General features: G+C 43.0%; 1 protein-coding gene across 1 annotated transcript in view; it reads left to right on the forward strand.

Moving 5' to 3' along the window:
- WDFY2 (WD repeat and FYVE domain containing 2) overlaps positions 1-26,268 on the forward strand; it is an 86,656-nt gene that overhangs the window by 14,509 nt on the left and 45,879 nt on the right. Inside the window, exons 2-3 of the mRNA XM_069758884.1 lie at positions 9,451-9,518; positions 16,205-16,278. Of these exons, the coding sequence (XP_069614985.1) occupies positions 9,451-9,518; positions 16,205-16,278 (142 nt within the window). The remainder of the gene's footprint in view (positions 1-9,450; positions 9,519-16,204; positions 16,279-26,268) is intronic.

The raw sequence follows: 26,268 nt of genomic DNA on the forward strand, positions 1-26,268 counted from the left end.
CTCTCTCTCTCTCTCTCTCTCTCTCTCTCTCTCTCTCTCTCTCTCTCTCTCTCTCTCTCTCTCTCTCTCTCTCTCTCTCTCTCACACATTGCAAATCGCTACTACAGCACACAAGCGATAAGATGGCGATAGGCACACCCCTAAGACCTACGTCCTCACTCTGCCCACGCTCCTTCATTGGCTGAAAAAATGGCGCTAAATGCGTCATACGAAACGCGACTTTGGCGCGAAGATCGCCGACCGCATGGCCGATCCCACACTAGGGTCGGGTTTCATGAAACCCGACTTTGCCGAAAGTTGGCGACTTTTGAATTTGGCCGATCCGTTTCGCTCAAGCCTACTTGTGACCGTTACCTCTGACTTCCGGTCAGTCAGACGTCGCGGTCACAACATGACGGCGCAGGACCAGAGCGGCACTGGGAAGAGCTAAAGACGGCGGGGGGTAAATATAAAGAAAATAAAAAAATTATCCAGCTCCAATTAAAAAAATTAAATAAACTTTTATTTAGTGACTTAGGTTAAAACAATCCTTCCATAGCAAAGAGGATCATACTTTGTCTGTCAAATTCAATGCGATTCAGTCGCCCTCAGACATCAGAACTGCTGAGACTGAACCAGCACAGATATAATTCTATACAGGTGGAGATGAAGATCTCGGGATGGTTACCATGTGCATACTAGTCGTGTCATAACTACAATAACATAAACTTTCAACTTTAATAGAGACGGACCTGAAAAGACAAATATATGAAAAACTAAAATCTATTTGGAAAATTACAAGAAATAATTAAAACAAGCAGAAAAAAAGTCCTGTCAAAAGTTAGTAGTGGAACATAATTTCTCTGCGCATGTTAAGACCATATGGGACGCATGTGCCAAAATTATAAATCCAGAGATCCTCCCTGGTCAGTAAACGTCTCCTTGGATTTCCTAACCTTTTCCATTCCATAAACTTGTAAGGGTCAGAGATCGAACAGAGCTTAGATTAGTAGCCATACTCCAATGCTGAAATAAAAGAAAAACTGCGCTGGAGTTGTTGTGAGGACTGGTGTTGGAGTGGTGCTTTATAAGGGTTGTCCTTTCGAAAAGCTTTATGCCATCCAAACTGAATATTAGTTACCCCAAGGCCAGCGCCTGCTCTCTGCTGTTTCTTCGGTCAGTCTTTTGACTGCGGCAGCGGTGTCACGTTGGAAGCGCTGCAGCCAGTCACTGAGCTCAGCAGCTTTTGTCAAGCTGCTGACCTCATTAATTGGCAGCAGCACTGACTGTCATCACTGCTGCTGCCAAACAGAGCCTGGAGCAGCCATAGAGCTGGCACTGAACCAAGGAGGGGTAAGTACCGTAATTCTGTTTTGTTTTTTTTTCCTCTCCTTAGAAGTAACTGAGAGTATGATGTAAAGAAAACCTGTGGCCACTCCTGACAGGTCTGTCCTCATAATAAGAATGCTGTGGCCTTTTCTTATAGATCCTCGTGGGTGGTACATAGGTTGTACTAATTGGGTCAGGTCTCTGCAGTCTTCCCATTCACTGCTGACTGTTTAGGGACACACCGCGATTACAGAGAATGGTAACACCTATTTGTCAACTTATTCATATATTTTCAGAGGAATTACAGAAACCGACCCATGCAGAGTTATAGGAAAAGATTGGTTACATGACAAAAGCAAGTAGTTACTAAACCCATGTCCTGTTGTGAATTCTGTGGCTGAGTTCACTTCTGTGGTCACAAGTGGTATTGCAGTCTCTGGGCTTCCTCCCTCAGGTGTTTTGGTGAGCTCGTTGGCTGCCTTGCTATTTAGCTCCACCTGAGTCTGTCTTCCTTGCTCCTTGTCAATGTTCCAGTGTTGGATCTGAGCTACTGCATCTTTCCTTGGGCCTGCTGCTCTGCTAGATAAGTGCTTCTAGTTTGTTTTCTGTTTTTTCTGTCCAGCTTGCTATTAACTTTTGCTGGAAGCTCTGAGAAGCAAAGGGGTGCACCGCCGTGCTGTTAGTTCGGCACGGTGGGTCTTTTTGCCCCTTTGCGTGGTTTTCGTTTTAGGGTTTTTTGTAGACTGCATAGTTCTCTTTGCTATCCTCGCTCTGTCTAGAATATCGGGCCTCACTTTGCTGAATCTATTTCATTCCTACGTTTGTCTTTTCATCTTGCTAACAGTCATTATATGTGGGGGGCTGCCTATTCCTTTGGGGTATTTCTCTGAGGTAAGTCAGGCTTGTATTTCTATCTTCAGGCTAGTCAGCTCCTCAGGCAGTGCCGAGTTGCATAGGTAGTTGATAGGCGCAATCCACTGCTGCTTATAGTTGTGTGAGGATAGATCAGGTACTGCAGTCTACAGAGATTCCACGTCTCAGAGCTTGTCCTATTGTTTTTGGTTATTGCCAGATCTCTGTATGTCGCTGATTACTGCACGCTGTGTTGCCTGATTGCCAGCCATAACAGTACAAGGAGCCTTTCAATGATTTCCAATAGAGGGAAAAAAGAAATCCTGACATCATTTTTTTTTCTTAGCTCTGTCTTCAGTCTTTTTTTTCCCCTAGACATTAGAGTGCTTCAGGACACAGCTGTGGACATGGATATTCAGGCTCTGTGCTCCTCAATGGATAATCTCGTTGTAAATGTACAAAAGATTCAAGATACTATTGATCAGAAATCGATGCTAGAACCAAGAATTCCGATTCCTGATTTGTTTTTTGGTGACAGAACTAAGTTCCTGAGCTTCAGAAATAATTGTAAGCTATTTTTGGCCTTGAAACCTCATTCTTCTGGTAATCCTATTCAACAGGTTTTGATTATTATTTCTTTTTTGCGCGGCGACCCACAGGACTGGGCGTTTTCTCTTGCACCAGGAGATTCTGCATTGAGTAATGTTGATGCATTTTTCCAGGCGCTGGGATTGCTTTACGATGAGCCTAATTCAGTGGATCAAGCTGAGAAAAATCTGCTGGCTTTATGCCAGGGTCAGGATGATGTAGAAGTATATTGTCAGAAATTTAGGAAATGGTCAGTACTCACTCTGTGGAATGAATCTGCACTAGCGGCTTTGTTCAGAAAGGGTCTCTCTGAAGCTCTTAAGGATGTAATGGTGGGATTTCCTATGCCTGCTGGTTTGAATGAGTCCATGTCCTTGGCCATTCAGATCGGTCGTCGCTTGCGCGAGCGTAAATCTGTGCACCATCTGGCGGTATTGTCTGAGAGTAAACCTGAGCCTATGCAGTGCGACAGGACTATGACTAAAGTAGAACGGCACGAACACAGACGTCTGAACAGACTGTGTTTCTATTGTGGTGATTCTACTCATGCTATTTCTAATTGTCCTAAACGCACTAGGCGGTTCGATAGCTCTGCCGTTATTGGTACTGTACAGTCCAAATTCCTTTTGTCCATTACCTTAATGTGCTCTTTGTCATCATATTCTGTCATGGCGTTTGTGGATTCAGGCGCTGCCCTGAATCTGATGGATTTGGATTATGCTAAACGTTGTGGATTTTTCTTGGAGCCTTTGCGGTGTCCTATTCCGTTGAGAGGAATTGATGCTACACCTTTGGCCAAGAATAAGCCTCAGTACTGGGCCCAGCTGACCATGTGCATGGCTCCTGCTCATCAGGAAGTTATTCGCTTTTTGGTACTGCATAATTTGCATGATGTGGTCGTGTTGGGGTTGCCATGGCTACAAACCCATAATCCAGTATTGGATTGGAACTCTATGTCGGTAACCAGCTGGGGTTGTCAGGGAGTACATGGTGATGTTCCATTTTTGTCTATTTCGTCATCCATTCCTTCTGACATCCCAGAGTTCTTGTCGGACTTTCAGGATGTATTTGAAGAGTCCAAGTCTGATGCCCTACCTCCGCATAGGAATTGTGATTGTGCTATCGATTTGATTCCTGGTAGTAAATTCCCTAAGGGTCGTTTATTTAATTTGTCCGTACCTGAACACACCGCTATGCGCAGTTATGTGAAGGAGTCCCTGGAGAAGGGACATATTCGCCCATCGTCGTCACCATTGGGAGCAGGGTTCTTTTTTGTAGCCAAGAAGGATGGTTCGCTAAGACCGTGTATTGATTACCGCCTTCTTAATAAGATCACTGTTAAGTTTCAGTATCCCTTGCCATTGATTTCTGACTTGTTTGCTCGGATTAAGGGGGCTAGTTGGTTTACTAAGATTGATCTTCGTGGTGCGTATAATCTGGTGAGAATCAGGCAGGGAGATGAATGGAAAACGGCATTTAATACGCCCGAGGGTCATTTTGAGTATCTGGTGATGCCGTTCGGACTTGCCAATGCTCCATCTGTTTTTCAGTCTTTTATGCATGACATTTTCCGTGAGTATCTGGATAAATTCTTGATTGTTTACTTGGATGACATTTTGATCTTCTCAGATGATTGGGAGTCTCATGTGAAGCAAGTCAGAATGGTTTTCCAGGTACTGCGTGCTAATTCCTTGTTCGTGAAGGGATCAAAGTGTCTCTTCGGTGTGCAGAAAGTTTCATTTTTGGGGTTCATCTTTTCCCCTTCTACTATCGAGATGGATCCGGTTAAGGTTCAGGCCATCCAGGATTGGACTCAGCCGACATCTCTAAAAAGTCTGCAGAAATTCCTGGGCTTTGCTAATTTTTATCGTCGCTTCATCTGTAATTTTTCTAGCATTGCCAGACCATTGACCGATTTGACCAAGAAGGGTGCTGATTTGGTTAATTGGTCTTCTGCTGCCGTGGAAGCTTTTCAGGAGATGAAGCGTCGTTTTTGCTGTGCCCCTGTGTTGTGTCAACCTGATGTTTCTCTTCCGTTCCAGGTCGAGGTTGATGCTTCTGAGATTGGTGCAGGGGCGGTTTTGTCACAGAGAGGTTCTGGTTGCTCAGTGTTCAAACCATGTGCTTTCTTTTCCAGGAAATTTTCTGCTGCTGAGCGTAATTATGATGTGGGCAACCGAGAGTTGCTGGCCATGAAGTGGGCATTCGAGGAGTGGCGTCATTGGCTTGAGGGTGCTAAGCATCGCGTGGTGGTTTTGACTGATCATAAGAACCTTACTTATCTTGAGTCTGCCAAGCGCTTGAATCCTAGACAGGCCCGTTGGTCGTTGTTTTTTGCTCGTTTTGATTTTGTGATTTCATACCTTCCGGGCTCTAAAAATGTGAAGGCGGATGCTCTGTCTAGGAGTTTTGTGCCCGACTCTCCGGGGTTATCTGAGCCGGCGAGTATCCTCAAGGAAGGAGTCATTGTGTCTGCCATCTCCCCTGATTTGCGGAGAGTGTTGCAGAAATTTCAGGCTAATAAACCTGATCGTTGTCCGGCCGAGAAACTGTTCGTCCCTGATAGGTGGACTAGTAAAGTTATCTCTGAACTTCATTGTTCGGTGCTGGCCGGTCATCCAGGAATCTTTGGTACCAGGGAGTTGGTTGCTAGATCCTTCTGGTGGCCATCTCTGTCACGGGATGTGCGTGCTTTTGTGCAGTCCTGTGGAATTTGTGCTAGGGCTAAGCCCTGCTGTTCACGTGCCAGTGGGTTGCTTTTGCCCTTGCCGGTCCCGAAGAGGCCTTGGACACATATTTCGATGGATTTCATTTCTGACCTTCCCGTTTCTCAAAAAATGTCGGTCATTTGGGTGGTCTGTGATCGCTTTTCTAAAATGGTCCATCTGGTGCCCTTGGTTAAATTGCCTTCCTCCTCTGATTTGGTGCCTTTGTTCTTCCAGCATGTGGTTCGTTTACATGGCATTCCTGAGAATATTGTTTCTGACAGAGGTTCCCAGTTTGTCTCAAGGTTCTGGCGAGCCTTTTGTGGTAGGATGGGCATTGACCTATCTTTTTCCTCGGCCTTCCATCCTCAGACTAATGGCCAGACCGAACGAACCAATCAGACCTTGGAAACATATCTGAGATGTTTTGTTTCCGCTGACCAGGATGATTGGGTGTCATTTTTGCCGTTGGCTGAGTTCGCCCTTAATAATCGGGCCAGCTCGGCTACCTTGGTCTCTCCATTTTTCTGCAATTCTGGGTTCCATCCTCGTTTCTCTTCAGGACAGGTTGAGTCTTCGGACTGTCCTGGTGTGGATTATGTGGTGGACAGGTTGCAGCAGATCTGGACTCAGGTAGTGGACAATTTGACCTTGTCCCAGGAGAAGGCTCAGCTTTTCGCTAATCGCAGACGCCGTGTGGGACCCCGACTTCGTGTTGGGGATCTGGTTTGGTTATCTTCTCGTCATATACCTATGAAGGTTTCCTCTCCTAAATTTAAACCTCGTTTTATTGGTCCGTATAGGATTTCTGAGATTCTCAATCCGGTGTCTTTTCGTCTGACCCTCCCAGACTCCTTTTCCATACATAATGTATTCCATAGGTCGTTGTTGAGGAGATACGTGGCACCTATGGTTCCATCTGTGGAGCCTCCTGCCCCTGTTTTGGTGGAGGGGGAATTGGATTATATTGTGGAGAAGATTTTGGATTCTCGTGTCTCTAGACGGAAACTCCAGTATCTGGTCAAATGGAAGGGTTATGCTCAGGAAGATAATTCCTGGGTTTTTGCCTCTGATGTCCATGCCCCAGATCTTGTTCGTGCCTTTCATGTGGCTCATCCTGGTCGGCCTGGGGGTTCTGGTGAGGGTTCGGTGACCCCTCCTCAAGGGGGGGGTACTGTTGTGAATTCTGTGGCTGAGTTCACTTCTGTGGTCACAAGTGGTATTGCAGTCTCTGGGCTTCCTCCCTCAGGTGTTTTGGTGAGCTCGTTGGCTGCCTTGCTATTTAGCTCCACCTGAGTCTGTCTTCCTTGCTCCTTGTCAATGTTCCAGTGTTGGATCTGAGCTACTGCATCTTTCCTTGGGCCTGCTGCTCTGCTAGATAAGTGCTTCTAGTTTGTTTTCTGTTTTTTCTGTCCAGCTTGCTATTAACTTTTGCTGGAAGCTCTGAGAAGCAAAGGGGTGCACCGCCGTGCTGTTAGTTCGGCACGGTGGGTCTTTTTGCCCCTTTGCGTGGTCTTCGTTTTAGGGTTTTTTGTAGACTGCATAGTTCTCTTTGCTATCCTCGCTCTGTCTAGAATATCGGGCCTCACTTTGCTGAATCTATTTCATTCCTACGTTTGTCTTTTCATCTTGCTAACAGTCATTATATGTGGGGGGCTGCCTATTCCTTTGGGGTATTTCTCTGAGGTAAGTCAGGCTTGTATTTCTATCTTCAGGCTAGTCAGCTCCTCAGGCAGTGCCGAGTTGCATAGGTAGTTGATAGGCGCAATCCACTGCTGCTTATAGTTGTGTGAGGATAGATCAGGTACTGCAGTCTACAGAGATTCCACGTCTCAGAGCTTGTCCTATTGTTTTTGGTTATTGCCAGATCTCTGTATGTCGCTGATTACTGCACGCTGTGTTGCCTGATTGCCAGCCATAACATGTCCGCAGTGGTGATTCTGCTTCCTTATAGCCTTAGTGAAGGAAGCTGGCCAGAGACCAATCTGTTCTCTTTCCAGATCGCATCCACTTTTAGGTTTTGGATTTGTATCCAATAAGACAGAAACAAAATGACCATATACTGTGCTGTAAGTAAATAAGTAAAAGCAATAGTGCATATAAATAATTTTATGCCAAACAAACAAGATTCCGAACTGAGCGGCACCAGGTAACTAGTAATCTTCACAGGCTATAGAACATATGGGACCGGCTTTCCATCAGTCTTAAAAACACAACAATTGATGCATCCATGGGCGGTGCTCTACATATAGCACAACAATAGAGTTACACACTATGTAAGCATAAAAGATGTGGCACGCACCCCAAGATTGCTGAAAAACAATGTCCTTTTAATTCGCTTTATGCACCTGGACCCGTTTCGCACATTTGTGCGAAACGGCCGTCGTCCATTCTCCTGTCCCCGCACCCCTCACTTTTACCTGCCGCCTCTCCACAGATGTCTAATGCCGCATAAAGCGAATTAAAGGACATTGTTTTTCAGCAATCTTGGGGTGAGTGCCACATCTTTTATGCTTACATAGTGCATATAAATAACATTTGCGAACTTACTAAACACCGTTTTTGATAAAAAAAATAAAAAAAAGCGTCAGTGTATACACAAATTCGAGATGGTTCTAACCTCTAGTATTTAAAACCTTACAATGTGTTAGGCTGGGATCACACATACGCGAGATACGGCCGAGTCTCGCAGGTGAAAACCCAGCTCTGGCGCCGGAGCGGAGCGTGCAGCTCCATGTATTGCTGTGTGGCTGCACGCTCCGCTCCGGAGTGCCGGCGCCAGAGCTGGGTTTTCACCTGCGAGACTCGGCCGTATCTCGTGTATGTGTGATCCCGGCCTGAAAGTGACTTCTGTGTGAACAAGGGCTGAGCAGGACCGGGTCCTAAACATGAACATACTAAATGCAGAAACCTAAAATTAAGCCCCCCAAAAAATGAACTGGAGTATAAGTTGGAATGAATGCAAAATAGGAGCATTCAAAGGAGAAAAAAAAAAGGGATTGAGATCCAGCTCCTAAAATTCGGTAATTTTTATTAGATTCCAAAAACGATAAAATCCACAGACATGGAATAACCAAACTCCCTCCGGGTGGGTGCCCCTGCACATGAGGGGCTATACGGCAACGCGTTTCGATCTGACGATCTTTTTCAGCTATGAAAAAGATCGTCAGATCGAAACGCGTTGCCGTATAGTCCCTCATGTGCAGGGGCACCCACCCGGAGGGAGTTTGGTTATTCCATGTCTGTGGATTTTATCGTTTTTGGAATCTAATAAAAATTACCGAATTTTAGGAGCTGGATCTCAATCCCTTTTTTTTTTTCCTTTGGAGGACTTGTTCGTTTACCTGCAACGGAGATCCGTGCACCTGTGATCGTCATCGGTGAGCTGGCTTATTTCTTTTCTCTTGTTGTAAAAATAGGAGCATGTTCACATTGGCCATGCTCCTATTCCCATGCTACATTTAGTGTAGGTAAGGGTGCGGTTTCCCTTCCTTTGAGCTGGACATTTCATTTAAGTAGTTTCCCATTTGCTGTGTCCCCATATTTGGGATTCGGTCCTGCTCAGCCCTTATTCACACAGGAATCCTTTTGACGCATGGTGAAATTTTAATACTAGAGGTTAGGACCATCCCGAACTTGAGTACACCTTGACGTTGGTGGGATGGATTTTATGCTTTTTTTTTTTTAATTTTTTTTTTATATATATTAAAAACGGTGTTTACGAAGTACCCAGTGTTATTTATATGCCCTATTGCTTTTACTTATATCCTAAATACCCATATACCCCGCTGTAAGTAAATAAGCCCAACCTACTATCTATAGGGTCTGCCAGAGTTCCACAAATCGGACAAGTTAGATCTGTACATAGAGCAGCTGTGTGCAGACAGTGGGCGTGATGGCCATTATCCCTCGATCGAGAATCTAGTTAGGTGTTTGCCTATGTTATTATGTTGTAGGAAAAAATATGTCTAAACCTTTCTATTCAAAACTATTTTAGGACCGTCCGTGTGTGGATGAAGAGGGACAGCGGTCAGTTCTGGCCCAGTATTTATCATTCAATGCCAGGTAAGTCACCATTACTCTACAAGGGTCCTTGTCTAAGATGGTAACACTTCTATCATGTCCACAGGATGGATGCGGGTCTCGCCGCCCAGACCATTGTCTGTCTTGAGTACAAGGTCGTTAAGCGCTGCTTAGCTCTTTTTGCTTATCAACATGCAGTAAATGCCATAAATATCCCATATGGCCAGGATATCCCTTTAAAGTTCATCATCAGTACAATTATGGAACTTAATCTACTAAGTTTCCATTTCTTACCAGTTCCTCCATTTCATAACATTTCTTGGTCGACCTTTCGTAACCCCAGGGTGTTATGGATTAGATGGTTCAGGCTGAATTTATGTATTTCTACAAAGACTCAATGATTCTATGACTCAATAATGTTTCAGTAGCTACTAGATAATAGTTGGTTACAAGAACTGATCCAGCAACACAAGGAAGAGTGTCAGCAGCGTAACTAAAGAAGGCAAAAAAAAGTTTCTTGCCTTATAGTCTCATTACTTTGTATCTTTTTTTTTTTTTTTTTTTTTTTTTACAGCAAATTACAACACGTCTCGTGACTTGGTTCCTTTATTGGGCAGTACAATTCTAGAAGTTGAGAAATTTCAGTATAATAAATTGTTTTACAGGTTAACTGTATTTTTAAAGAACTTTTGAGACTAACCTGTCCTGTGTGAGTGCATGAGGAAAAATAAGATTTCTGGCCAATATGTGACTTGTATCCTGAAATTTTAACCCTTTTTTCACTATGCAAGCTCTCTCTCTTAATTTGAAATTGACTGTGAGCTGGTGACTAGCTGCTATGTCTCCCGTTCACATCGCAGCACACAGAGAAGGATTCCTGCTCTTCATCCTTTAATTAGAACTCAGCAACATGAAGGAAACTATACAGCAGTACTGAGCAGGGTAGATGTGAATTCAGTTCAGGGGTAAGCTAAAAGACTTGTTAGACAGCTCAGTCAGGATGCTTTACCTGTGTCTTTGCTCCTAACTTTGCTCCTAACTTTGCTCCTAACTTTGCTCCTAACTTTGCTCCTAACTTTGCTCCTAACTTTGCTCCTAACTTTGCTCCTAACTTTGCTCCTAACTTTGCTCCTAACTTTGCTCCTAACTTTGCTCCTAACTTTGCTCCTAACTTTGCTCCTAACTTTGCTCCTAACTTTGCTCCTAACTTTGCTCCTAACTTTGCTCCTAACTTTGCTCCTAACTTTGCTCCTAACTTTGCTCCTAACTTTGCTCCTAACTTTGCTCCTAACTTTGCTCCTAACTTTGCTCCTAACTTTGCTCCTAACTTTGCTCCTAACTTTGCTCCTAACTTTGCTCCTAACTTTGCTCCTAACTTTGCTCCTAACTTTGCTCCTAACTCTTCTTTTCCACCTTCCCTCCCCAAAGGGTATAACAGGAAGTTTTACCTGACATCTTGCTTTACATTCAGTCTATCTTGTCTTGGGCTAAAGACACAAAAGAGAATAGTAAAACCAAAAACACTCAGTTTGAAAAAATGTTGCAGTAATCCACAAGTGCTAGTAAAAGATGTAAAAAACAGGGTATTTGGTTGATACGTTTTTTGCAAAAAATGTATACTAAGCTGCTCTACCAATCTTCACGGTATACCCTTATCAGAGCAGTCCTAACTAATGTATGCAATCCCTATCTGATGTATTTAAAAACCTGATCATCTGTATATAACCTGTGTGAACAGGGTTCAGAGAGGAAAAATCCATGTGTGCATACAGGGTAGAACAGCTTTTGTGCAGATAGCCCAAGAGGAGTGGTGGAACTCCCCAGTCTTGTAGACACAAGAGAACAATTATGGAAACAGGAACACATGGGCTACTTGCACAGTGAACAAGTCTGTATGATCATGTTCACACACCACCAAGAAACCTGAAGACACAAAAGAGAATAGTAAAACCAAAAACACTCAGTTTGAAAAAATGTTGCAGTAATCCGCAAGTGCTAGTAAAAGATGTAAAAAACAGGGTATTTGGTTGATACGTTTTTTGCAAAAAATGTATACTAAGCTGCTCTACCAATCTTCACGGTATACCCTTATCAGAGCAGTCCTAACTAATGTATGCAATCCCTATCTGATGTATTTAAAAACCTGATCATCTGTATATAACCTGTGTGAACAGGGTTCAGAGAGGAAAAATCCATGTGTGCATACAGGGTAGAACAGCTTTTGTGCAGATAGCCCAAGAGGAGTGGTGGAACTCCCCAGTCTTGTAGACACAAGAGAACAATTATGGAAACAGGAACACATGGGCTACTTGCACAGTGAACAAGTCTGTATGATCATGTTCACACACCACCAAGAAACCTGAAGACACAAAAGAGAATAGTAAAACCAAAAACACTCAGTTTGAAAAAATGTTGCAGTAATCCGCAAGTGCTAGTAAAAGATGTAAAAAACAGGGTATTTGGTTGATACGTTTTTTGCAAAAAAATGTATACTAAGCTGCTCTACCAATCTTCACGGTATACCCTTATCAGAGCAGTCCTAACTAATGTATGCAATCCCTATCTGATGTATTTAAAAACCTGATCATCTGTATATAACCTGTGTGAACAGGGTTCAGAGAGGAAAAATCCATGTGTGCATACAGGGTAGAACAGCTTTTGTGCAGATAGCCCAAGAGGAGTGGTGGAACTCCCCAGTCTTGTAGACACAAGAGAACAATTATGGAAACAGGAACACATGGGCTGGTAGAGCAGCTTAGTATACATTTTTTGCAAAAAACGTATCAACCAAATACCCTGTTTTTTACATCTTTTACTAGCACTTGCGGATTACTGCAACATTTTTTCAAACTGAGTGTTTTTGGTTTTACTATTCTCTTTTGTGTCTTCAGGTTTCTTGGTGGTGTGTGAACATGATCATACAGACTTGTTCACTGTGCAAGTAGCCCATGTGTTCTTGTCTTGGGCTAGTCTAGTCGAGGACAGTTTTGAACCTTACTCAATGTACACATGTACAACAGTTTTACATTTTGGGATCATAAAAATGAAAATAGTGTTCCAGTACAGAATCCAGTAGTAAGAATGGGAATGGAAGTGTCAAAAAATGTTATGTTTGTCTCCTTTCCGGGTGAAATCCATTTTTTACCTTGTCATACATTATACATTTCTTAATGATTTGGGTTTTTTAACAATGCACATGCACAGAATAATAGAGGTCTTCAAAGACCCCACTGGTAAAATAGTAAAAAATGGATCTGTTAAGAACTGATTCAAAATAGAATTCAAAGGATCAATTTTTTTTTTTTTTTTTAACACCCTTAGTGACCGGGACAAATTCTTCAAACCTGACCAGTGTCTCTTTATGTGGTAATAACTCTAGAACACTTCAACAGATCTCATTGATTTTGAGATTGTTTTTTTCGTGACACATTGTACTTTATGTTAATAGTAAATTGATGTCGATATTTTCTGTGTTCATTTAGGAAAATATCAGAAATGTGTTTAAAAAAAAATCTAAAATGTAGCAATTTTCAAACGGAGTGATTATCCCTTTAAGGGTATGTTCACACGTTCAGGATTTCCATCCTTTTTTTTTCCTGACTGTTTTTTAAAAAACTGCAGCTCTTGGCAGAAAACGCAGGTCCTTTTTTTGGTCCTTTTTTGGTCCGTTTTTGATGCGTTTTTTGATGCGTTTTTTGATGCGTTTTTTGATGCGTTTTTTTGATGCAGTTTTCTAGCCAGAGTCTGTGTGTTTTCTAGGAATTTTTTTAGGGTTAAAATGGCTGAAAATACCCTAACCCTACCCCTAACCCTACCCCTAACCCTACCCCTACCCCTAACCCTACCCCTAACCCTAACCCTACCCCTAACCCTACCCCTAACCCTACCCCTAACCCTACCCCTAACCCTACCCCTAACCCTACCCCTAACCCTACCCCTAACCCTACCCCTACCCCTATTCTAACCTTAGTGAAAAAAAAAAAAAAAAAAAATTCTTTATTTTTTTTATTGTCCCTACCTATGGGGGTGACAAAGGGGGGGGGGGGTGTCATTTACTATTTTTTTATTTTGATCACTGAGATAGGTTATATCTCAGTGATCAAAATGCACTTTGGAACGAATCTGCCGGCCGGCAGATTCGGCGGGCGCACTGCGCATGCGCCCGCCATTTTGCAAGATGGCGGCGCCCAGGGAGAAGACGGCCGGACGGACACCGGGACGCCGGGTGAGTATAAGGGGGGGAGATTAGGGCACGGGGGGGGCATCAGAGCACTGGGGGGGGGCATCGGAGCACTGGGGGGGGCATCGGAGCACGGGGGGGCGGGATCGGAACACGGGGGGGGCAGCCACACTCCGCCCACGCACTTCCGCCCGCTCCCCGCACTTCCTGCTGCAGCGGTTCTGCACATCAAACCGCAGTAAAACCCGCAGATATATTTTTGATCTGCGGGTTTTACTGCGGTTTGGACCTCACAATGGAGGTCTATGGGTGCAGAACCGCTGCGGCTCCGGAAAAAGAATTGACATGCTCCTTCTTTTTTCCGGGAGCTATTCAGCGCGTCTTTTTTTTAACAATTTCCGGACCATGTGCACAGTGTGTCCTGTTTTCCATAGGGTACAGTGTACTGTACCCTGCATGGAAAACAGCTGCGGAACCGCAGCGGCAAAACCGCCGCGGTTCCGCGGTAAAAAACGCACTGTGTGAACATGGCCTAATGCAGACAGTCATATCACAAATGTTAATTAAATAACACATCCCTCATGTCTGCTTTACATCAGCACCATTTTTAAAATACGGTATCCCTTTTTGTTAGGATGTGAGAAGGTTTGAAATTGTAGCCGCAATTTTTCAAGTAAATTTACAAAACTTACTTTTTGAGGGACCTATTTAGTTTTGAAGTGACTTTGATGGACCTATAGTTTATAAAATCCCCCAAAATGATACCACTCTGGAAACCGCACTTCTCAATGTATTCAATACTGCTGTCAGGTAGGTTATTAACCCTTTTGGTGCTTTTCTGGAATTTAATACAAAATGGCATAACAGGAAGGAAAAAATGTTATTTTTACCAGCTAAATGTGGCTAACATCTGAACAGGTCACTGTAGCCGGCAGACTCTAAGGCCGCTATATGGTCATGAATTGCTAAGGTAAACATCAGGACCACACGATCAAGATCTCGGGATACCAATGTGGTTAAAGTGAGACAGCAGCATCGAAGGGGTTACAAAGCCATGGTTGGTGCCAAAACCATTCAAGGCTGATATAGCAAGATGTCAACTATGGTGCACAGTTGACTGGTGAAGATGCAGCAACTGTCAGGGGATGACATTGTCTATGTGAGGGCAGTGAAAAGACATATTGGTGGTCACTAAGGGGTTAAACGACTGATCTACTCGAAACCAGAAGTTTTGAGCTCCGTTCTGCATTTATTTTTACCCTGTTTGTAACTGATCCATTTTTTGTTTAATAGTGGATCTGTTAGAAACCGAGGACAACTGAAGAAGGGGCCTCCAAGTTCCCACATTATATATTTTAAAACACAATTTAGCTGTTCTTTGTGTGGGTTATACTCCATGTTTTGGCCTAAAATACTTACAAAGAATTCTGCTGTGTGAAACCATTATAGGACTAATTTCATAAAAGTATAATATGGACCGATTTCTATTCCTGTGTTTGCTCACAAATCTTTCCCTCCTCCCCATGAGTCTGATACCTCAAACTAACAGCTCCATAAAAGCCTGTGGTTCTGTTACATGGGGAGATCAGGCCTGGTGGTTGCCAAATGGCATAATCTAGACTGCGGGAACATATCCGGCAGTCTGAGGTCTGAATCCAGTCCGGGATTCCGTCTGTCCACACCACTTAATGTGGCAAAACGTGGCGGGGATCATCATCTTCTGGGTAAGAACATGTCCAGTTGTCGTCTGTTCCTAACAGATACACATACACAGATATTCCTTGAAAAAGGCCTGGTATGATTGAAACAATGGATGGCTTAAATTATCATGTGGATCGATTTGAATTAAGATCATTTCTTTATAGTGCGTGCGTGTGTGTGTGTGTGTGTGTGCGCGCGTGTGTGTACACAAGTTCTGAACTAAAATCTCCACTACAACTGACAAGATAAAGGGGAAAATTGCTTCACTGACTGCATCTTGTGGAAATTGATGATCCGGCTTGGGAGCTCACTGTACTACCAGGAAAAATCAACCGGGTGATTGTAAAATTTGCTAAATGTTACCTGGTATTCTTTACTGTTGGTGATTGTACACCCAGGTTATGGACATTTTTACTCACGAAAAACAGGGCTTAGGCGCTTATAGTTCACTGGGCTAATCCTGAATCATGTCTGGGAGCCTCCAGACCAGGGGTGTCAAACTGCATTCCTTGAGGGCCGCAAACAGGTCATGTTTTCAGGATTTCCTTGTATTGCACAGGTGCTGGAATCATTCTGTGCAGGTGATTAAATTATCACCTGTGCAATACAAGGAAATCCTGAAAACATGACCTGTTTGCGGCCCTCGAGGAATGCAGTTTGACATCTCTGCCCCAGACCCTTCCCCAATAGACGATGGGGCAATAGGTGGTCTTGACTCCCGCTGTGGGGGCTCGCCTGCTCATACATTACACGGTTGGTCTTCTCCAGTGAGGGCGACAGATCTGTAAAGGTTTAGATTCTGGGTCTAGGATTGTCGCTGACCCCACTACGTGTTCATATCTTCCAGCTCCGTGTTCCTGCATGTCTTTTAGCCCGGAGACCCGGAGGCTGTCTGTGGGGCTGGACAATGGTACAATCTCGGTAAGTATGCTGTGACATGGCCCCGCCATATAAAGTGCAGGCTTGGTTTAAAGGATTTGTTTGTTTTATGTAATCTAAATCGTCATGTTATAATTGTATCCAGCTTATGTAAATGTTGTGTCCCAATTATTCCCAGGTTCTCTTTTTGCTGTAAGTGAAGGGAAATGCTCATATTTCCTTCATCAAGCTGGATGCCTGCACTGATACTGCTTACACAGGGGCATGTGTATTGGGGGGGATGGTCCCCCGTAGCTGTTGGCAGGTGGTCAAGATGCCGGCCCCTCATCAGTCACAGTATTCATTGTGATTAGAGAGTTACTAAACTTTAATTCATTTTTCCAGAGTTATGAAACTTGCAAGTCGCTCCTTCGGGGGTTAATCTTCATTACTGTGGGAAAAAAAATGGCATGTAAGCTGCCAATCAGTGGTGTGGGCGGGGGTATACAGAGCTCATGAATATGGAGGACTATACGGCACAAGAGAACTAGTCCTCTAGTGGTCTCCTGCTGATTAAAACAATGATTGTCTCAAAACTACAGCAAGCAGCTCAGTAAGTGACACATGACCAGAATCAGGGTCTGTCTCTATATTTTGTTGCTCTCAGATTAGATTCCAAAATCCCGGTGACCGATTTAGAATATTCCCATCCGCTGACAAAAAGCAGATATCGTATAAAACTTTGAGGGAATGAGAATTAAATACAGTTGTATATCACTTTTCCATATAGTGATTGCATAAAACCAGAAAAGCCCCTTTACCTCTGGTATCTGCTCAACTTAATTATTTTTGAGTTTTTGCATTATGAAGCTTACGGATTAGAGTGCATACAATTATTATTTTTCTCTTTTTTTTCCTATATGGCCCACATTGTTGGCCTGAATTTTTCAAGGACTCAACACACTTTTTTTTGCGTGGATACAATTGAATGCATTCACAGAATACAATCTAACAAGCGAGATACTGTATGACTACAATATCATAGGGCTCAGTCACTTCTTCCAGCACCCAATGTTCCTATTAGTGGGCAGAGGAAAAGCAAGTCTGCAGTCCCAGTGCTTTTGCTTTTTGGCCGGCAACAATATGACATTTTTGCTATTTGTTCCTTTTGATCACTGTGATAGACCTCATAACAATGATCAAAAGGAAAAAAAATAGTAAGTCAAATCCCCCTTTGTCACCCCCTTAATTAGATAAGTTATGAAATTCTTATTATTTTTTTCCATACTTTGCAGTAAAGGATTTGGGGTTATGTTACAGTTGGGGTTAGGACGTATTTTAGGGTTGGATTAAGAATTGGCGCTTTAAAAAAAAAAAAAAAAAAAATGACGGCTAGTGTTGAGCACAAGTGCTCGCTACTCGAGTTTGCATTGGGTATGCACAGAGTATCGCAGATCCCTGTCTGTTTTTTTTGGGGTGTTTAACAGCCGTAAAACATGCGGGGCAGGGACTTGAGCACCCACGATATTCTGTGCATACCCGAGCACCCGCTGCAAACTGTAGTAGCGAGCACTTGCACTCAACACTAATGACAACCTATTCAATATGACAACCTAAAGTTATCAAATTCTGTGTTGTACCTGTCGGTTCAAAATGTTCAGTGTGGTTTCCAAAAGGGATTCACCTGTGGGGCTTTGCCCTGTTTAGGCACATCAGGGGCTCTCCAAATGCGACATGGGGTCCATTTAATTATGCCAGCAAATTTTACACTCAAAAAGTCAAATGGCGCGCCTTCCCGTTCGAGCCCTGCCATGCGCCCAAACAGTAGCTTTCCCCCATACATGAGATACCAGTGTACTCAGAAGAAATTGCACAGCAAATTTTGTGGTCCATTTTCTCTTGTTACCCTTGTGAAAATAAAATTTTGGGTCTAAAATACATTTTTTTGTGAGGAAAAAAAATGTTCATTTGGTAAATTTTGATGGAAAAATGAGAAATCACTGAACTTCTAAACCTTATAACATCCTAGCCAAAAATAAAATTGTGCTGATGTAAAGTAGACATGAGGGAAATGTTATTTATTTATTTTGTGTGACATAGCTCTGATTTTTTAAGGGCATAAAAATTAAGTTTGAAAGTGGCTAAATTTTCAAAATTTTTGCAAAATTTCTGTTATTTTTTAAACGCAAGTCATATCGAAGTAATGTTACAAGTATTATGAAGTACAATATATCATGAAAAAACTATTTGTCAGAATGATCCCAGATCAACTTTACACATACGTCTACCACAGGGTATTTTTTTTTTTTTTTTTAGAATCTTGATAACTTCGAAGTTAAAAAAAAACAAAACCAAAGACTGATTGCACATGGAGGACAAATGAGAGAAGCATCGTCCCACTTTTCTGGATAAAATTCGGACAAAATTATTATTATTTTTTTAATAACCTATGCTCATGTGACCCCTGACCTTATCGTAACAACACAACACATACGGTACTACAATACTGATTATTTATGCCGCACGGTAAATACAAAAAAACAAACAGATAATATAAAAACAATTCCAGTGATCTATAAAGTCATATGTACACAAAACTGAACCAGTAAAAACAGTTTACATCACAAAAATCAGCCCTCACAGCTCAGTTCATAGGTAAAATGTTTTAAGTATCGCGCTCGGGGTATAGCGGCACAAAACCAAATTACCGTATTTATTTTTTTTTTAAATACCTTAATTTGAATCTCTAAAGTAATAAAATATAAATAACACAACAACCATTTGGTATCCGCAGAATAGGGCTGACCCGCAGAATAAAGCCAACACATTATTAGTGCAGTAAATGTAACTGTAACATTGTAAATGTCAAAAGACAATTTTTTTTCCGATTTCTCCCTATAAAACCTGTAAAACAGTAATGTCGACAAATATTAAAAATGATGTCTCCTGAAATGCTACAATGAAAAAACATAAAAACGTGTGAAATTTAAGGCCAATGTAATCCATTATTGATATTGGACATATTGCCATGTCCAGTATCTGCTCACTGTCTTTGATGCAGGCTCATTAACTGAGCCTGCATCTTTCCCGGCAGATGATAGCTATGTTACTTGGCCATCATCTGCCTCTACCCACAAGGTGTGTAGGGAAGATGGTAACCTATTAAATGCCACTGTCAGTCTCTGACGGCATGAGCGCCAATAGTCTTCTGAAGACCGCCGTGTCTGTGTTGAACATGCGCCTGTAGCTAGGCTACATATGTGACTGTAATTTTTACTAGATAATACTATGGTATTTCAGTATATCATACAAGTGATCAGACTGCAGGTATAATCTCCATATGGAAACATTGTAGTTACCAGAAAATTTCATCAATAAAAAAAAAAAAAAAAAAAAGTTCGCTTCCCACACAAAAAACAAGACCTTGCAAAGTTCCAGCGATCAAAAAATAATTATGGCTCTTTAAAAAAAAAAAAAAAAGTGACAAAGTAAAAATTTCCCTTTTTACAAATGTTCTAGATTTTTTTTTCTTTTTTCACTACTTAACAAACATAGTTGTGTTTTTTTTGTTTTTTTGTTTTTTTTAAAGCTTTTTAATGGTCCTGATTTGGGGACTGTTATTTCCAGGTAATTTTTACTACGTAATGAAGGCCATAATAACAAAACTTAAAAAGGGAAATAAAAAATGCCGAATTGCGTTTTAGTTTCTTTGCAGTTTTGCTGGACTTGAAATTTCCAAACTTCCACTGGTTTGCAAAAAACAAGTTATTATCATATGGCTATATTGAAGATTAAAAAAACTCTTGGTGGGAAAAAATGGAGAGAGAAAAGGAAAATTTCCATTTCGGGAAGGGGGTATTGGGGTAATTGGTCACAGTTTGGGATCAGCTGTATTTCAGGGTCTGTATACAGACCGTAATGTATGAACTGAACACTGGTCTTGTGAGTCAGTGTTCTATCCTCAAACGCATATCTTAGGTTGTAAGTTCGGTGTCTGAGACACTTGCTCAGTCCGGGCATTGCCGTCCGTATACGGACCCAGCCACTCGGACATATTAGACCACACAGAATACGGAGGGAAAGCTTCTGCAAGAAGAACTGTGACAGAGCCCCTAACTATGATACACAGTGTATGGTACCGATCTCCACGTATAATGCTATGGATGCCTGTTTTTCATTTACTGTATTTTATACATTGTGCCTCCCATAAGGTCATAAAATACATTTTGGGAACATTTCAAATATTGAAATATTTTTATTTTAATCTTATTTCCCCTGTAACTGTGGCTGGTATTAGACCCAGCAGCCCCCTCACCCTCCCTATATCACAGTGATCACATGATCACTGTGTATGGAGGAGGAGGCACTGTCAGTGCTTCCTATTACTGCAGACACAGTGCTTCTTTAGCACTGTGTATGCAGTGATGGAGAAGGCACAGACCGTAATAAACCATCTCTGCCTTCTCTGTGGGTCTCAGGCTGACAGCTGATCTGTGCTTCCACAACTGCACAATCGTGTTTAGCCGCAGGCCTATGCATTGAGTATTTAGAACATCACTGAAGAGTAGGAGTGGGACTGCACGGACATTTAAAGTCAATGGGTACATCAGTCCAGTTGACACAACTCGCCAATCGCTAAAATGAGGGTGCATAGCATATAGTTGAACTCCTGAGAATCATAGATTTTCTATTGAGTTTGTTTTGGCCTCCGTAAGGAGCAATGCTTAGGTGAGTTCATCCAACACTGTCTTTTAGTGATCAGTGGGGTCCTAAACACGTGAACCTCCACAAATTAAATTTTCTAATGCGCTGTTATGTTTTACATGCTGTGGCCAATTTTCAGACTGAGCTCACGAATGGATTCTCAGTTTACTCATTCTGTAGCCCAAGATAAGCGGCACTACACAAAAGCTATTGAAAACTGACAAGTTGGTCATGTAACCCAATTACACAAAAATGATTTTTATCCAAAAGTGCATGCATTTAATGTGAACCTGTCAGCAGGATTTTGCTAAATAAACTACAGGCATTGTCAGGTTGACGCCGTTATACTGATTAAAATGATAGCTGGGGTGAAGAAATCCGTCTTGTGGTTCTTGTGTAATCCGTGTTAGAAGTTTGCAGTTAATGATATATGCTCGTGCTCTGGGGAGGGACTGTAGGCAGAGTCTTCTCTTCCTGCTCTAAGCCAGAGAAACCAAGGAGAGACTTGCCCAGAGGCCGCCCGACACACAAACAGTCTGTCCCTCTCTCTGTCTCTATGATGAGGAACATGTCTGTGCTTCGGGCGGCCTGTGGGCAGCTCTTTCCTTGGTTTCTCTGGCTTAGGGTACCGTCACACAGTGCCATTTTGATCGCTACGACGGTACGATTCGTGACGTTCCAGCGATATCCATACGATATCGCTGTTTCTGACACACAGCAGCGATCAGGGATCCTGCTGAGAATCGTACGTCGTAGCAGATCGTTTGGAACTTTCTTTCGTCGCTGGATCTTTCGCTGTCATCGCTGGATCGGTGTGTGTGACACCGATCCAGCGATGCGTTCGCTTGTAACCAGGGTAAACATTGGGTTACTAAGCGCAGAGCCGTGCTTAGTAACCCGATGTTTATCCTGGTTACCATCATAAATGTAAAAATAAACAAACAGTACATACTTACATTCCGGTGTCCGTCAGGTCCCTTGCCGTCTGCTTCCCGCACTGACTGACTGCCGGCCGGCCGTAAAGTGAAAGCAGAGCACAGCGGTGACGTCACCGCTGTGCTGTGCTTTCACTTTACGGCCGGCAGTCAGTCAGTGCGGGAAGCAGACGGCAAGGGAGAGACACCGGAATGTAAGTATGTACTGTTTTCTTTTTTTTTTTTTTTTTTACACTGGTAACCAGGGTAAACATCGGGTTACTAAGCGCGGCCCTGCGCTTAGTAACCCGATGTTTACCCTGGTTACCCGGGGACCTCGGCATCGTTGGTCGCTGGAGAGGTGTCTGTGTGGCAGCTCTCCAGCGACCACACAACGACTTACCAACGATCACGGCCAGGTCGTATCGCTGGTCGTGATCGTTGGTAAATCGTATAGTGTAACGGTACCCTTAGAGCAGGAAGGTAAGACTCTGCCTGCAGTCCCGCCCTGGAGCACAGGCATATCATTAACTGCAAACTTCTAACATGATTACACAAGAACCATAAGACTGATTTCATCACCCCGTTATCATCATTTTAATCAGTAGAACAGCACCAACCTGACAGTGCCTGTAGTTTACTTAGCAAAATCCTGCTGACAGGTTCGCTTTAAGTAAGAAAAAATTACCTGCAGAAGGTAAACAGTCCCTTCTTAAGGCTGATCAATGTTTTTCTAAGAAATGCCGGGGATCCAGCGCCATTTTGCAGCGGCCACATTTGTTCACAGTGACAGCTTACTGTTACATAACTATAAAGGGCAAAGTCTCATCTGTTACATTTCACTGCAATGTGTCGGCTTCCACTTGACCTAGAAACAACTATCTCATTACCCAGTGTAACTAGATGCCCTTGTACCGCAGAGTTCATCTCCACAATGCTGCAATTGTTCCCACTCGGACTTGTATTCTTCACATTCTGAGCAGTGTTTCCAGTGGAGAAGGGTATAGGCTTGTTAAAGAGACAGTCTCCATTTATTATTTTACATGACTTCGCCTCTCATACATGATTTATGTATGGTAGATAAGGGGACATCCCTCATACAGATCTATTACTGTAACATTATTTAGGAAGCATACTGTCATTTTTTTTTTTGGGGGGGGGGGGGTCAGTGGCAGAGAACTTATATACAGCTTTTACAGGATTGTCCCCTCTTGTAATGGCAGCCCTTCCAATTGTAGATATGTCTGACGTGCTGTTATCCATTGTGTAAATCCAGTTTTACTAACACACTTCACAACATCAGCCGAGAACAGATGGGGCTCATTCTATGCATTAGGAACAAGTATTCCTCAGCTTGCTCTCCATGTGAGGGTCATCCGTGTCGTCAAGACATTAGACATTAAAGGGAGTCTGTCTACTGTAAATAACTGTTCAAACCAAGCACAGGCGCTAAGTGCCCCCTTGGCCATGCCGTTCAGTGCACCTTCCTTCCCACCTAGTTGTTTCCCATCTGTCTCCTCCTTCCTCTTCCTCCATTGACAAACCTGGGTTTCCTGGAGCCCCGCGAGGGCGGAGAGAGATGTGGGAAGGTGCAGTGAATTTTTTTTTTTTGGCCACCCCAATGGTGCACTGAACACTTAAGAGGCGCCCTGTAAACGTAATATTCAATAGCATTAAAAGCAAGTCCCCATAGACTATGATTGAAGGGTTTTTATGAGGATAGACCCTTTTAATAGAACCCGAATTGGCAGTCAGGTAAAATATAAAGTGCTGCGGAATATGTCGGTGCTATAGAAATAAAATTATTATTATTATCTCCATGGGCCAGATTTCTCTAACTCGATGCAATCGGCTTTTAGCAGGACGATGTCTCTACCCCTACAACTCGCAGATAAAAAACTCATCCTGTAACTCCAGGCTCATTATCATGAGAGCAGTTCTTACTTGGGGGTTCATTGCACTGGTTCAGAGAGGGTCCCAAAGAGACACTGCCTTTAAGGGAATCTGTCAGCAGGTTTTTGCTGTGTAATCTCACAGGAGCATGATGCAGGTGGGAGCAGAAACCAGATTCATGTGAAGTGACACTTGGTTTACTGGGTGCAGCATTATAGATTAAAATCATTTTTCTCTGCTGCAGATCTAGCAGAGCTCTGAATGTTGAGCCCTGTGTAATCCCTCCTACACCACTGATTGGCAGGGTACATTTTTTTTTACAGCTGCTAATTATTGGTGAGTGCAAAATTTGACCAGGGAGGTACAAAATACCTAATCTTCTTGTGATAATCTCCTGCTGGAAAAAAAAAAAGAATTCAATGAAACAAAAACAGCACAATAAATGATCCATCATTGGAATCAGGGTCTCTGTGTCATGCTGCTGCAATGCAGGTAGATGCAGGCTCCACTAAATGGCAGTGGAGTGGAAGCAGGACTGTATCTAAACAGAGCTGGCCTGCAGTGCAGCAGTGAGGCTACCACAGGTGGCGGCAGAATAGTCAAACAAGCTGGGTCAAATCCTAGACTGTAGCGCAGTACCAAAGGAATAAGCAAACTCGCAGTCAGAGACAAGCCAGGGAGTCCGTAATGATCAGGAGCGGATTAGCCAAAAGACGAAGCAGGTCAGGATACAAGCCAAGTCAAAAACACTGAGTCAGCACACTGAACGGAAACACAGGGGATGGGACGGGAATAGGGGAAAACAGAGACCCTGGTTCAGACAGCAAAGCAGCAGAACAAATCGGAGCAATCAGTCATCTACAGCAGCACTAGGCAAAAACTATAACTGACATCGCCTGCAGGAAGCAGTGGCGATAAATGGCCAACATGAACCCAGACAGAGGCTGAGGAAGGTTAACTCTTGACATGACCAGACCAGGAAAAAGGGAAAACGGGACTCAAAACCCGGTCTGGATCATGACACTCTGCCCTTACATCATGCTGCTCTCGTATGGGGTAGCAAAAACATGCTGACAGATTCCTTTTTAATGAGATGAGACACTTTCATCTTGGTTGGGGGGGGGGGGGGAGCGCTATAGTCTTCATTGTGAGATTGCTGCGGATTTCCATCAAAATCGGCCTCCTAAATGAACATGCTTCATCAAATTACTGTAACATATTCAAGGGTGTTTTGTTATACAGTCCTATGTGAGCAAACCTCATGACTTCTAAATGGCTATAGATTGGGGATGAATTTGCTGGCAGAAATTGAACCATAAAGAAGAAAAACAAAAAAAAAACAATTGCCGTGCAATTGATGATCTGTAGCTGTCAGCTATAAAGACTGTAGTGAGTATTCGATGCTTACAGTGGTAGTGATAATGGTGACAGCTAGTGTGTGTCCAGTGCTCCCAGTTACACCCTTTCCATTCTGCTGCATTCCCGGCTCCCCAGCATTGTTTGCAGGTCACCTATATACTAGACTCGGCGCTGCACAGATGGTTTTTATAACCCGCCTCACATTTCACACCTTATGTGTCCTATTCCTAACCTGCCCTGAATATCACATCTGTGTCCTCAAAATACCTTGCTCTGATTTGTCTTCCTTCAGCCATTTTCGGCTTTCTCCTTTATGCTCTTGTCCTCATTGGAAATTCAATGTATGTGTATATATATATATGTATAAATCTCAAGATTAAAGAAAAACAAACCTTTCAAAACAAAATCCAGATAAATGCTTTCCCTAAAGCTACATTACCACGATTCATCTTTTATTGCGTTTTTGATGCTGCGTGTTATCCCTGCATCAAAAATGCAGCATCTTGCAGTTCTAGCAAACTGGATGGGATTTGTAGAAATCTCGTGCCCGCTGTTCTTCTTTTTAACCCTGCGTACACTCGCCTGCGGTGCCTTTTTTCAAATCCGCAGCATGTCTATTTCTCTTGCGGGTACGCTGAGTGTTCTGTGCGGATTTTGCCCATAGACTTTTAATAGATGTGGAAAATCTGCAGCAAAAAAAATTTACGTGCACAAGGTGCTACTGAGACCATGGAGGGTGTGGAAAGGCATGATAGAAAGGACCAGATTCTGAGGAAAACTTAGGAAGGGAGAGCAAGGAGCAGTCATGTGTCTTTAAAGCATGCTTGAAACTGTGATGGTTGGAAATGAATTTTCAGGGGTAAAGCATTCCAAGAAAATTGGCGGAACACAAGAGAAGTCTTGGAGACGGGAGTGTGATGTTTTGATTATAGAGGATGTTGGTTCATCAGTGGAACGCAGAGTATATGTAGGGTGGTAGACAGAGATGAGATGTAGGGTGGTGCAGAATTAAGGAGAGATTTGTATGGAAGAGGGATAAGTTTAAGTTGTACTCTGTAGCGGATGGGCCACCAGTGCAATGACTGGCACAGGGCGAAGGCATTGGTGTAATGGCTGGACAGAAATATGATCGTCTGCTGCATTCAGGATAGTTTGGAGAGGGGAGGGTTTAGTATGGGGAAGA

The sequence above is a fragment of the Ranitomeya imitator genome, chromosome 3 (genome assembly GCF_032444005.1).
Source record: "Ranitomeya imitator isolate aRanImi1 chromosome 3, aRanImi1.pri, whole genome shotgun sequence".
NCBI classification, from domain to species: Eukaryota; Metazoa; Chordata; class Amphibia; order Anura; family Dendrobatidae; genus Ranitomeya; species Ranitomeya imitator.